We start from the raw sequence: 12,132 nt of genomic DNA, 5'->3' as shown, positions 1-12,132 counted from the left end.
CTTTATCAAGAAAAAATGTGCGAACCATAACAAGGCAGCCATAATGAAACCAATTGACTGTAGAGAGTGATTATATTTAAATATGATTGCTTTTAATTAGTAAAATAAAAAAAAGACAAATTAAAAGAAGTGAATACGATGATCAATAACGCAAATAGATAGTTTCTCTCGGTTTTCTATATTTGAGCTTTTTAGTAAATTGTAGCTATATAATTTATAAACGATTAATAGATTTTATGCTCATAAGTTGAATTAATTTTATACTTTGACTGTGAGATAAATATTAGTCTCTTCTGTATTTCGGAGCCTAATAGGAAATATGTATACATGAGTCGAGAGAGCTAGCTCTTCCTTGAATATATTCATATCAACTCGTTTCTAATAAACTAAGTTTCATTATATCAATAGGATTTGGGCATGAATCCTCGTCTGTATCTTCACACTTCACCTGCAGTCATAGTCTTATGAACGTGGACTTTTTGCGTTACTCAAATCTTGAAAGCCACAACCGAATAACGTACATTAAAACAATAATTTGTTGTATAAATCATTAATCTTGAAAACATTACAAACTCTGGTGTAATTTTTTGTCAAGGCTTTCTAAAAGCGGTTAAAGAGTGCGTCAATACGCCTAAAACAAGTACTAAAGTGCTTCACCTTATTTTTAATTTTGTTTGTCGGAAACCTTTCGATAGTTCTCTGGCTCCAATTAACAAGATACTTTAGGTAAGATCTGTATTTTTATCTTTGTTAACTCTATTTCTATTTTTAACGTCGTCTTGGCTATTTTTTCTGGTCTAAAATCATTTTTAATGCTATTTTTTTAGTAGTATTTTGGTTAGCAATAAAGCCTCCAGTATTATTATCTTATTCCTTTACTTAGGATAAAAAAAGCATAAATAACAATTACTCAAACAGAACACAACTATTTATTCTATACTATTATTGAGTCTGTCTAATTAATATGATAAAAAATGACAATTGTTTATTTCTAACTGTGCTTCTTACGTACCTGAAATTAAACAGACATACTATACATAAATTAATTCAAACCTAAGATATTTCTTTGCTTGTTCAAGCCAGGCACCCGATTTTTTATTGTTTGAACTGCATTTGCCTGCCTCCATAGACTTGAATAGATTAGCTTATGTCTCAATAAAATAAAGTGAAATACTAAGCAAAAAATAAAGAAAAAAAGAGGTTTAGTACAGCTGATGCACCAGGATAAGCGTGTGAAGAAGATTAGATGTTATAGTGAATATAGAATTTCTATTATACAAGGACGTTTATTGATAAAAGTATGACAGAAGAAGTATAATTACGTTGGAATAGAAAGAAAGGATGGGGCTCCAAGGTATGACAGAGGGTGATACAAATTATATCCCATATAAATCCATTTCTCGCATTTTCCTTTCTGTGTTTTCTTTTTTTTTCTATACTTTCCTACAAAAATGACAGTTGATACAGATTCCTTCCCTATTGGATACTTTTACATTATTTCAAAGTTAAATGGAATGGCTTTAGATATTGATACCAGCCAACCTATTGGCGTAAGTAGAAGCTTTATATATGTACGCGTTTTTTATTTACTCTTAAACTGTAGAGTGGATCAAAGATTGTTACTGCTTTAAAAAAAGAACAAAAGCCTGAAAGAGATACTCAATTATGGATTCACCAAGATGGTAAAGTCAAAGAGGCCCTACTTATATTAAAAATGTATTCATGTGTTTTCGTAGGTTTTTTGACGAATAAATTTTCTGGTCTGGTCTTGGATATTGGCAAAGCAAAAACATTCAAGGGTAAAAGAGAAAAGAAAAAAGGAAAGCGATATTGACTTAACAAAAATAGCTATCTTTACTGGTGAAGAAGCTGTCTATGTCGACAAAATGAAGACGGAAGACAGTGTAAAGTAACCATTTCGGGATGGATTCCCGAAATGAATTTTCAGTAACACAAGCCTAATGACGTATCTATTTTTTTAGGCTAAAGACCAACGTTTTGGTTACTCGGATGAATACCTCTATGTTCTTTCTGAGCCTAATCAAGTAGTTGATATTCGCAAAAGCAATACTGAAGAAGGAGCCGATATCATGATTTTTGAAAAGAAGGAAAACAAGGAGGAGGGCATCAACCAATTATGGGACTTGCAATTGGCTGATCCACCCAAAGTACTTGATTCTTCCGATGAAGATGAGGACGACAGCAAGCGTGCACGCTTAAGTGCTTGGTTTGGAAGCTGGTTTGGATGGGGCAATGATCAAAAGCAAAGAGTATTGAATGAAGAGGAACTTCATAAGGCTCATGAAAAGGTCTACAAGAAAAAGAAATCTCACTTGAGCTACGAAATTATTGCTGGCGCTGTTGCAGTAGAAGCCGTTAAGCACTACATGGCTAAGAAGGAAGAAGAAGGTGAAGATGTTCACTTTAAGGGAGCCAAGGAAGCCATTGCTGGTTTCGCTGCTGCTGAGGTATATAAAATATAGATTGTTTGGTTTGAATCGAATATTAACAGATTGATAGATGGTGAAAATGTTTATGGAAAGAGGTACAGATGATGATGGTGAAGACGACGATGAAAGTACCAAGCAAAAGAAGCAAACTTTGCTTCAAAAAATGGCTGTATCTGCCGCTTCAAATTACTACGATTCCAAATACAAATAAAGTTTTCAACTGAGTTTAAAGTCCCCTTGCTTATTCCTTTTTTTTTTTTTTTGAACTGTTACATTAATTATTGACGATGGAAAAGTCTTTTGCCAATCTATTACGCCATTCTCGATTAGCATCTTATGATAAAACAATAGAACAAGTCTACAAAACACCCAAATATTGTAAAAAGATTGGTGATTGGGGCTTGAAGCGCAATTTACCTACAGTGATCCGTACACCACATGTCATTGTGAAATCGTTGGATACAGCCGAACATCAAACACCTTGGGTTTCTGGCGAAAGTAAAGTACTATTTATCAAACGCTGGAAAGAAAACTTCCCTAATTCTCGAAAATCTACAAGTCGATCAGATCAAGTTCAATACAATATAGCCACCATGACCCCTGCCGAGTTTCAACGTTTTTTGAGAAAGATCGAAAAGCAAAAGGCGCCTGAGTTCAAGGCAGCACTTGTAACCAAGCAAGTCATTCCAGAGCAAGTGTTTGAGTATCTCAACGTGAATGTGACTGGCGATAATAATAAGGGTGAAGGCGTGGTTGGACCAAGTTACTCAGAATATCAAACCGAGTGGGATTATCCTGTTGAGGGCCGTATACTCAACATGCTTAGACGTGCCAGTGGTCATGCAGTAGGCGTTGGTGGCGTCGTTGCCTATTTGCCTAGAAGACATACATTGGGACTTAAGACAGCTGTGGATCGAAAGGTACGCACATTCTATGTACAGGAAGCAGAGATCGATGAAGAAGGAAAACCAAGGGTGGTTGTCACACCCAATCGTAAAGGAGCATCCACATCCGTTGCCATCTTAAATGGTTATGAGTCTTTTGAAACACAGGATTATTATACAAACAAACGTTCAATGACAGCAGCGGATATGTGGAATACTCAAGGCAATAATAGACATCGACCAGCAGGACGTCCTCAATCAAAAGACAATGTTAAACCTAACCCAGAACACACTGACTTGATGATGCGCATATCTAGTTTACTGAATACGAGTCAAAAAGAGGATAAATAATAATTAATAGAAATATTTTTTCCAATAAAAAGATACTTTGTATAATTTCGTTTTGATATGATTGTGGTTGGAATGATTCACGTTAGTTATTTTTTTTTGTCGTATATATTTATAAGGAGTAAACTGCATCTTATTGATATACCTTGAAATCATTTTTTATAAGTTGTATCATGGCAACCACGATCATCCTGCTTCCTTTGACGTTAGAGTTCATACCTATTTTTGTCTTTAATTGGAAAAGGGCCACAAAATAAAATAAAGAAAATTGCTTTCAAAGGATTGGAGCTATTTCCATTTGGTATAACAGGCAACAACAACAAAAACAAGAGAGAGAGAGAGAATAAAAAGGGGGAAGGGGTGGAGGAGGAAGAAAGGAAGGAGAGGGTTAAAAAAAAAACGAAGCGTTGATATACATTCATGTACATGTTGAATAAGAATACTAAACATTATTTTCTATTGTTATTCGCAGTGAAACTTTTATGTGTTCGTTCCGGAAGTCAAGTTGAATTTGATAAAGCACGCGCATACACACGGACCATGAAGCAGTTGGAGAAAAGCATTAAGAGAAGCGATGAAAACATGTAGAAAGAATAAAAGAAAAAATCTCGTGTATAGAGACATACGGCATGCAGAATGTATGTATGCGAGAAGCAAACAAGATTTTGTATATTATTTGTTTGTACATGTCCGTGGACACGTTTCTGGTTTCTCAATTTGACAAGCAACAGGCATTCCCAACTTTAGTTAATCCTCACTAATTTTTTGCTTTGTTGATTTGAATAATCTTACTTTTGAATTCATACTTTAAATAACACAAGAATATTTATTATTAACGCTTACATGTTTATTTATATATAAAGAATGCGTGTAAAGTATAATGAAGTGCATTGTTTATATGAAAAGATCGTCATATTACAGGATGCAATCTTGTCAATCATAACAATGCTAGTAGTACAAATTACCTTTACTTAAAAATGCGAATTAACGAGTCTAAACATCCTTTCTGATTTGGTGATGTATAAAGTAATCAGATCAAAACAGAACACAATTAAGGGACTTCTTGTCAATTAAAGCAATTGACAATATGCTCAATCGAGAACTTTGTAGATCTTAATTCATGTTTATAGAAAGGGATAAGGCTTGTAAAAGAACCTCTAGATTTCGTAAAGGCGCACAGCCTTCCTTTTATTTTTTATTTTTTTTTTAAGCCAAAAGAAAAAAAAAGAAAGAAAAGTTAGTTCAATTGCATGATTTATTTTACTTTTGGCATTCTTAAAAATGATTATAAGAAGACAATTTGCTAGCTTAGGCCATGATAACAATACACTTTTGGCCTTTCCCCCTTTTTTTTTTCTCACAGAAGAAAATAACAAGGTTTATATATTCTTGTTTTGGTAAAGTGTAAAATGTTTATACTAGAAACATACTTTTTAATTCATAGAGCTTGAAATATTAACCTCAGAAATAACAGAAAAAAAAAAACAATAAACAAATTGAATAAGGAGGAAAAAAAAAAAAAAAAAAAAAAGAAAGACCAATTCTTTTGGTTTGTGTTACAATGCACGAATAAGGGGAAATAGAATAAAGCTTCTTATTGGTTTGTTTATTTTTAGTTGTTTAGTCGTTCAGTTGCATTATAATTTAAAGAAATGTTATATAAAAAGTCAACCAACTTTTTTTTCTTTTCATTATTATTCCCTCATCTCATTCATTCATTTTAGTTTACAAGACAAAGTCTCTTGTATACACGCTCACATACTTATTCATTCACTTTTCAACTACCCATTTACTTTCCCTACTTTTAAAAAAGAGCTTTTAGACAAAGATTTCTTTATTGGTAAATAACCTTAAACAATCGCGATTTTACAATAAACTAACTTTGAATATTTAGATATGTATTCCACTACTTCTGCTTTCCAACCTTCATTTGAATTATCCACTATTTCTTCCCCTGCTCAGTTGTCTTCACAAGAAATCGAGATTGATCAATGCTTAAACAACTATCAACGTCATGGCAGTATTGAATACAGCCGTCGTGCAAGTTATTTCACTGGCCTCTTATCTTCTAGTGAATCCAACCTCTCTGATCAAGAGCAGCAAACACCTAGTCCCTTGAGTGGTTATGAAGATTATCAATATCAACATCACCCTCTTGATAATTCAGATAAAAGACGTTTAAGCACTCTTGTCGAGCTTCCTCAATTAAGTTATTCATCCGATTACGGCTATCCAACTGCCATTCACCCCTGGTTTACGGCAAACACGCTTCAAGCTGGTAATCGCTCTCCATTAATGTACGCCAACCCTACCGTCGACATGTACTCTCCTCAGGCTTACTTTGGCAACAACAACAACAACAACAACTTTCATCCCCTGATGTCAGATAATTTGGATGTTGATGGCATCTTTCGTGAAAGAGCCTCCTCTGCCTGTTCATCTTCTTCTGTTGAGAGCTCTATGTCCGTTAGCCCTCCACCCACACGCCGTCCAAGTAAGGTTGCTGCTGCTAAAGGCCCCATAAAACGCTCTCGTGGCCGTAGAGTGTCCAACAGCCCCAGTGTTGCTGGTCAAAAAGTATTTACTTGTAATCAAGATGAATGTGGTAAGGTTTTCAAGCGATCTGAACATTTAAAGCGTCATATTCGTTCTATTCATACTTTGGAAAAACGTAAGATATTTTTATAGCCCATCAAGTATAGAGTATTCATTATTTATATAGCTTATGAATGTCCTTATCAAACATGTTCCAAGCGCTTCTCTCGCTCTGATAACTTGAATCAACACATTCGTATCCACAGACACACCGGAAAAGATAAATCTACTAACAGTGTTTCATCCAAGAATACTTTTAACAACTTTATGCCTGCTTACTAGTTTCACATTTCAAGCAAAACAATTTGGGGTTTTTACTTCTTTCTTATCCGCATTTTATACCATATATAGTTGTCTACTACTTCCATTTGCATGCTCTTTTTTTTAATTTTATTTATTTTTCACACATTGCCCTTACATTTATGTCTCTCCTTAAAAAATCTATTTTGCCCAATTTTTATACACATTGGACTAAGAAAGAAAAAAAATTTATTATATTTGCATGTATCATATATCACATATATTTTTTTATCTTCTCTTCACCAATAAAAAAAAAATGCAACTTTTTTTTTCTTTTCTTTTCTTTTCTTTTTTTTTTTTTTTTTTTTTTTTTTTTTTTTTTTTTTTTTTTTTTTTTTTTTTTTTTTTTCCTTTAAAAAGCACGGTCCACTCATAAAACGCTCGATTTAACCTAGTGTTATATTATACATTTCTCCCTTTGGCATACGCGTCATTTTCTCTCCTTGTTATTTTAGTTCAAGTTAATATAAATCTTATTTATGAGTCTAGATATATAACACGCACAAAAGATAATCGGAATTATTCAAGGAGTAAAAAAGAAAGTACTGTAGTTTAGTATTTTCAACTTTAACTTTCATTAAACAACTTCAAGACTAGTCGGATATATTATCAATCTAGTTGCAGCAAATAACTCAAACCTCTCATGAGGGGCTCTTTTGTACGTTCAACTAATTTCTTAACTTTAAATATTGAGACGCATATGATTCATTGCATATATAATTGCATTTTTACCTTTTTTTCATAGAAAAAAGTCAGAGCAAAGATGTTTATACGACGCTGTATGAAAAGATAAATATGCATAAAGAAATAGGTGACGAAAAATGCTTTTAAACCAAAACATATGAACTTTTCCTTCATCGATTATATGGGTAACAGTCCCGTTGTTGTTATAAAGTAAACAAAGTAAGCATTTGTTATTGAAAGATCTTTTTTATTGGCTCAATTGCTCTGTTAAAGAACACATACCGGCTTTACTTATCAAATGTTTCCCTTATAAAAAAACTTCACTGGACTTTTTTCATGAAATCTAATTTGGAGTGTCATCCGCTTAAATCAGATGCATTTGTCAGTGTGTAATGAAACTCTAATTTTTGCCATTTATGCTTGCAGTTTCTATTGCTCCTTCCATTGCTCTCAGAAGAGGAACTCTCTTTCATTAGAGGCATCCATCCTCTGCCATTGTTCCTTTCCCTCATTTTTTTAAGAAGAAGAAAAAAAATAATTTTATCAAAAATTGTTCTGCTAAAGTACGAGAAAGAATAAAAGATGTGCTTTACATGTAGACAACCATTGTTTTCTGTAATAAAAGATCGTCCATTGATGATTTCTACTAGTTGTCTCAGTGAATTAATTACATGTTTAAGTCATTTTGTTTGTTCATAATACAGCAAGTTCTATAGCCACCGACATTGTCGCAATTATCAATATCTTGATGGTTGCTTTTGGCAAATTGCTTGTTTCGCCTAAAACCCAGTCTTTATGGTATCGTCCACTGCACTGTAAATTTTGTAACCAGTCACCCCTCTCGAAATTTGTCAATGACTAGGCTTCATTACGATACAAACTTTGCTCTTCCAGCGCTTCTGTGTAGCACTATCTTTAGAAATTTAAGCTATAAGCAGACTTTTTTCACTTCAACTTTTGTATTCTCTTCTTTACAAAGAGTCGCAATGAATGATTTTTTCATCAATAAAAATAAGTTATTAATGTAATGTCGTAGATCGCCTTTCTCAAAAAGATTAATCTCAATCTCGATTACTATGACCAATAGTATACAGTCTGTTTCTTTTGGCTCACATTGCTCTTAAATGTGTGACTCCTTTAATAAACACACTATTTATTTAGAAAAAGATTGAATTCGCTAATTCATTTGGAAATACGGTAACATAAAGTCATGGGGTCAGCCTTTTATAGTTCTTTCCATATTAATGTTAACACCGACTTGTAGAACATGAACATGTAAGCTCTTTATAATACATGATTAAGCTACAGTGTGCTTATAGAATCATGCTTTATTTAAAGAACGTCATCTTGTTATAAATTATATATTTTCCCCTTTTTTGGTTCTTTATAAAAAATAGGCCTGATCGTTTTTGTGCAACCTCTATGTTTCCATCCCAAGTTGCAGGTTGTCCTAGTAACAAGAGTTAATTATATCACAAAATATATTTTTAATTATTTGGCGCACGTCCTCTTTTTTTTTTTGCATAAACACATCCTATTCTCACAAATACGTCTATTTTTTTTTATAAAAAGATAATTATTTTGACTACTAAGGTTAGTTATCAGAAAAAGAAACCCCTAAAAAGATCTCCTTTATTTACACAGTTTCACTTTGTTCTTGAAACAAAAAAGAAAAAGGATCTCACTCTCTAGTCATATCGTAAAAGATCATGGGTAGAGAACGAGCCAAAAAAAAAAAAGAAAAAAAAAGAGGGGACCAAATCACGGGGCGGATTTATTATGTAAAGCCAGCATTATGAGGTCGAGATTGGTGATTAAGAAAGCATTGTTTGCGATACCATAAATACTGTCTAGATTTCTGTTCAAGATACAGATCACTTTGCTTCAAAACAAATGGCGCACAGGGACTCTCAGGTTCACTCTGTGTTACTATGGATGCAGTCTGGGCTATAATGTTTTGTAATGACGACAGTTCCTATGTTATTTTTGGTGTATTCAGTCGCCGGGAACACTATTCTTGGTAATGTACCGAGTTTAAATGTAACAATAAAAAGGCAGTACAAAATTAGGGTAATTGTCGCCTTCTTTTTCTTCTTTTCTTTTTCCCTTCTCTCTTTTAAATGTCGCAAGATAGTTTATTTTCTTCAAGTTTTCAATCACCATCTCAGCAAATATTTGATCCAAGTACAGGGCTTTATCGTACTGACATACCCTTACAATTTGCTGCTTCTGTTCCTCATCGTCAGCAACCACAACCACCATCACAGCCACAACAGCAATATGACTTACCTCTTCATTTCCAATCTTCTTCATTCCAAAATCCAGAAGTTGCAATCTCATCTTCTTGTAAGAATATGATAATCATATACTTTTTTTATGGAAAAAAAAAAAGAAAAAAAGAAAACTAATTTTCTGTACAATTTAGCTTTAAATAGATTTACAAACAATCAATTTGACTGCTCAGAGTCTTTGATTACTTCAGGTGGTATGAATAAACAATTACAATCAAAAGCTGAAAGAAGAGCTGAACATAACGCTACGGAAAGAGCTCGTCGTGAAAATTTGAATGCTAAATTTCAGCAACTGGCACATACACTTCCTAACCTACAAAATGACAGCCGAAACTCTAAGAGTACCATCATTGACCGTACACTTGACTATATCAAAGGTTCAATTACAAAAGAAGAACGCATGCAAAATCGAATAAAGGAATTGGAAAAGATAAACAGCTATTTATTATCTCAGTTGGACGAGCGTAGTTCAAAAAGAAGAAAGTCAACGACTCACATCGAAACGTCGTCCCCTTCCTCTCCTTTATCCAGTCGTAGTTCAGCAGCATCCGAAGAATCAAATCATAGAATGGAAGACATAAATAAAGTTGAACCCAAGAAAAACAACCAAGGGCATTTGATCACAGAAGCAGCAGCGGCATCCCGAGTTCTTCATAATTATCCATCTGTATCACCTTCATCGACTACTACAACTACAACTACTCCGACGACAACGTACTATGCAAATAACAGATATCAACAACAACCAACCAAGAAGCAAGAGCCAGTATTATATTACGATCTATGCTCATCCATGACGCATCCAATGATGAAATATCAAGAGAGTACTACACCCGTAACTTCTTTACAATCACAGCAACAATACGTTCATATGCCACCTCAAACATTAATGGATCAACACCATCTTAATCAAAATGAACAACTGTTTCATTTAATGCAAAGACAATAGGAGACTTATTTATCCATCCATTCATTCTTACTCTCACTTACCAGACATTCGTTATAAAGGTCATGCTGCTTTTTCTTTGTATGAATTATATATGCCCATTCCCCCCCTTCTATACTTAAATCCTCTCCCGTACACTAATTTATTTTGTAAATCCTTTATGTACTCTTTTTTTTTATTGCTTATAAAATTCCGCTAATATAAAAACTCTCAATAAAACCCAGTCATCATCATTTACTACATTTGCTTATTAGAAAAGGAAAGTTTCTTTTCAAATGTTTCACTAAAGCTTGTTTCTTTCTCGGAATTAAATGTTATTTTTGGTCATTCTTTTAAAAAGGCTTAGAGCCAATTGGCTTTTTGTATTTTCTACTGAATCGTTTATAAATGTTATAAAAATCAAAGGGGGCAAAGGAAAGGGGGACTGCATCACTTCCTGAGATTTTCAAACGGGATCATAAAGCAAAGTTTGTAAGTTACTGTGGCAAAAGAAAAATTCTCTGGGATTATTCCATTTATAGCCTGTCGCACAAGACATCATTCACAAAGTCATTACTTACAAAAGCTTACTTGTTCATGTAAAAAAAGTTGTGAGATTTGAAAGATTAAAATTAAAGGAGAACAAAATATGCTTTTGCTTTGCGATTATTGTTAAAAGCAGAAAAAAAAAGATTTCATTGGTGCACGGATTTTTCTAGCTTATAATTTTGCATGAGACTAAATTGTGCTTGTAGTTTATTTTCAACTACGAACAATTGGGCAATCAAGGGATGTACTACTAAACATAAAAGATTTATAAAGGGGAATATAGGCTGACAGGTTTTATGAAATAGAAGTATGTGACATTCTATTGAAAGATTATATTTGTTGTTACTCTAGGGAGTTCTTTTTCCTTATCATCGTTTTGTTTTCATTGCGTTTACTCATCCATGTTGCCTTTCGTATGAAAAGAATAGATACAGCAATGTCCGAAATAAGCAAGATTAACCCAAGCACTTTCAAACCTAACCAGTAACTAAAGAGAAGATGAAGCTTTGGAAACTCGGAAAATAATCCACTGTTAGTTGCTGGAAAGATGATTTCATCACGCAACTGTAGGAGAAGCCCTCATACGTGTCAAACTGACTCCATAACATAGAAAGTCGTAGTTACAGATAAGCTAAGATGAGAAATTGAGTAGCTTATTATAACACATAGATAAAAAATATTATGGACGCTTTAACCTAGTGATTGAATTCAGAAATATATTTCTAGGTGTTCATAGACGCAGAGAAAAAGAGAAGAAGAAAATTGTTAAGAGATAAGCGATGACACCAACGGTTTTTCCTATCGATCAAAAATTGTAAATCCAAAAACTTTTGGTAGTACATTCTGTTCCTTGAAACCTCTCGTTATTCCATTGAGTAAACATCAGATACTTTGGATAACTGTATTATTTATAATCTTCATTTAAAACAGAGACGACTTAAAAATTGATACAGAAAACTTATTTTAAATTGTTTTACTTTACTCACTCTAGAGTAAGCTGAAATCAAGCTTATCAATGGAGTTTGATGTATATTGAAATGATTAACAGAAATAATATCATTTTATTTCTGTTGATGTGAAACACTGTAAAAAAAAAATTGACATAA

General features: G+C 33.4%; 4 protein-coding genes across 4 annotated transcripts; all 4 read left to right on the top strand.

Moving 5' to 3' along the window:
* Positions 1-1,451: 1,451 nt before the first annotated feature.
* Positions 1,452-2,661, top strand: RO3G_00667 (uncharacterized protein; the record flags this gene model as incomplete). The annotated part of the gene is made up of 6 exons (XM_067655258.1): positions 1,452-1,550; positions 1,604-1,682; positions 1,737-1,799; positions 1,849-1,904; positions 1,983-2,468; positions 2,521-2,661. The coding sequence occupies 6 exons, from the start codon at positions 1,452-1,454 to the stop codon at positions 2,659-2,661; spliced, it is 924 nt and encodes a 307-aa protein (XP_067511359.1).
* A 382-nt stretch (positions 2,662-3,043) lies between these two features.
* On the top strand, positions 3,044-3,685 carry RO3G_00666 (uncharacterized protein; the record flags this gene model as incomplete). The annotated part of the gene is made up of 1 exon (XM_067655257.1): positions 3,044-3,685. One exon carries the CDS (start codon positions 3,044-3,046, stop codon positions 3,683-3,685), a length of 642 nt encoding a protein of 213 aa, XP_067511358.1.
* A 2,292-nt stretch (positions 3,686-5,977) lies between these two features.
* RO3G_00665 (uncharacterized protein) lies at positions 5,978-6,559 on the top strand (the record flags this gene model as incomplete). The annotated part of the gene is made up of 2 exons (XM_067655256.1): positions 5,978-6,353; positions 6,405-6,559. The coding sequence occupies 2 exons, from the start codon at positions 5,978-5,980 to the stop codon at positions 6,557-6,559; spliced, it is 531 nt and encodes a 176-aa protein (XP_067511357.1).
* A 2,822-nt stretch (positions 6,560-9,381) lies between these two features.
* RO3G_00664 (uncharacterized protein) lies at positions 9,382-10,501 on the top strand (the record flags this gene model as incomplete). The annotated part of the gene is made up of 2 exons (XM_067655255.1): positions 9,382-9,607; positions 9,687-10,501. The coding sequence occupies 2 exons, from the start codon at positions 9,382-9,384 to the stop codon at positions 10,499-10,501; spliced, it is 1,041 nt and encodes a 346-aa protein (XP_067511356.1).
* Between the last annotated feature and the right edge of the window lie 1,631 nt (positions 10,502-12,132).

Source organism: Rhizopus delemar, genomic scaffold, assembly GCF_000149305.1.
Source record: "Rhizopus delemar RA 99-880 supercont3.1 genomic scaffold, whole genome shotgun sequence".
NCBI classification, from domain to species: domain Eukaryota; kingdom Fungi; phylum Mucoromycota; class Mucoromycetes; order Mucorales; family Rhizopodaceae; genus Rhizopus; species Rhizopus delemar.
This window is presented reverse-complemented; position numbering and strand designations above follow the sequence as displayed.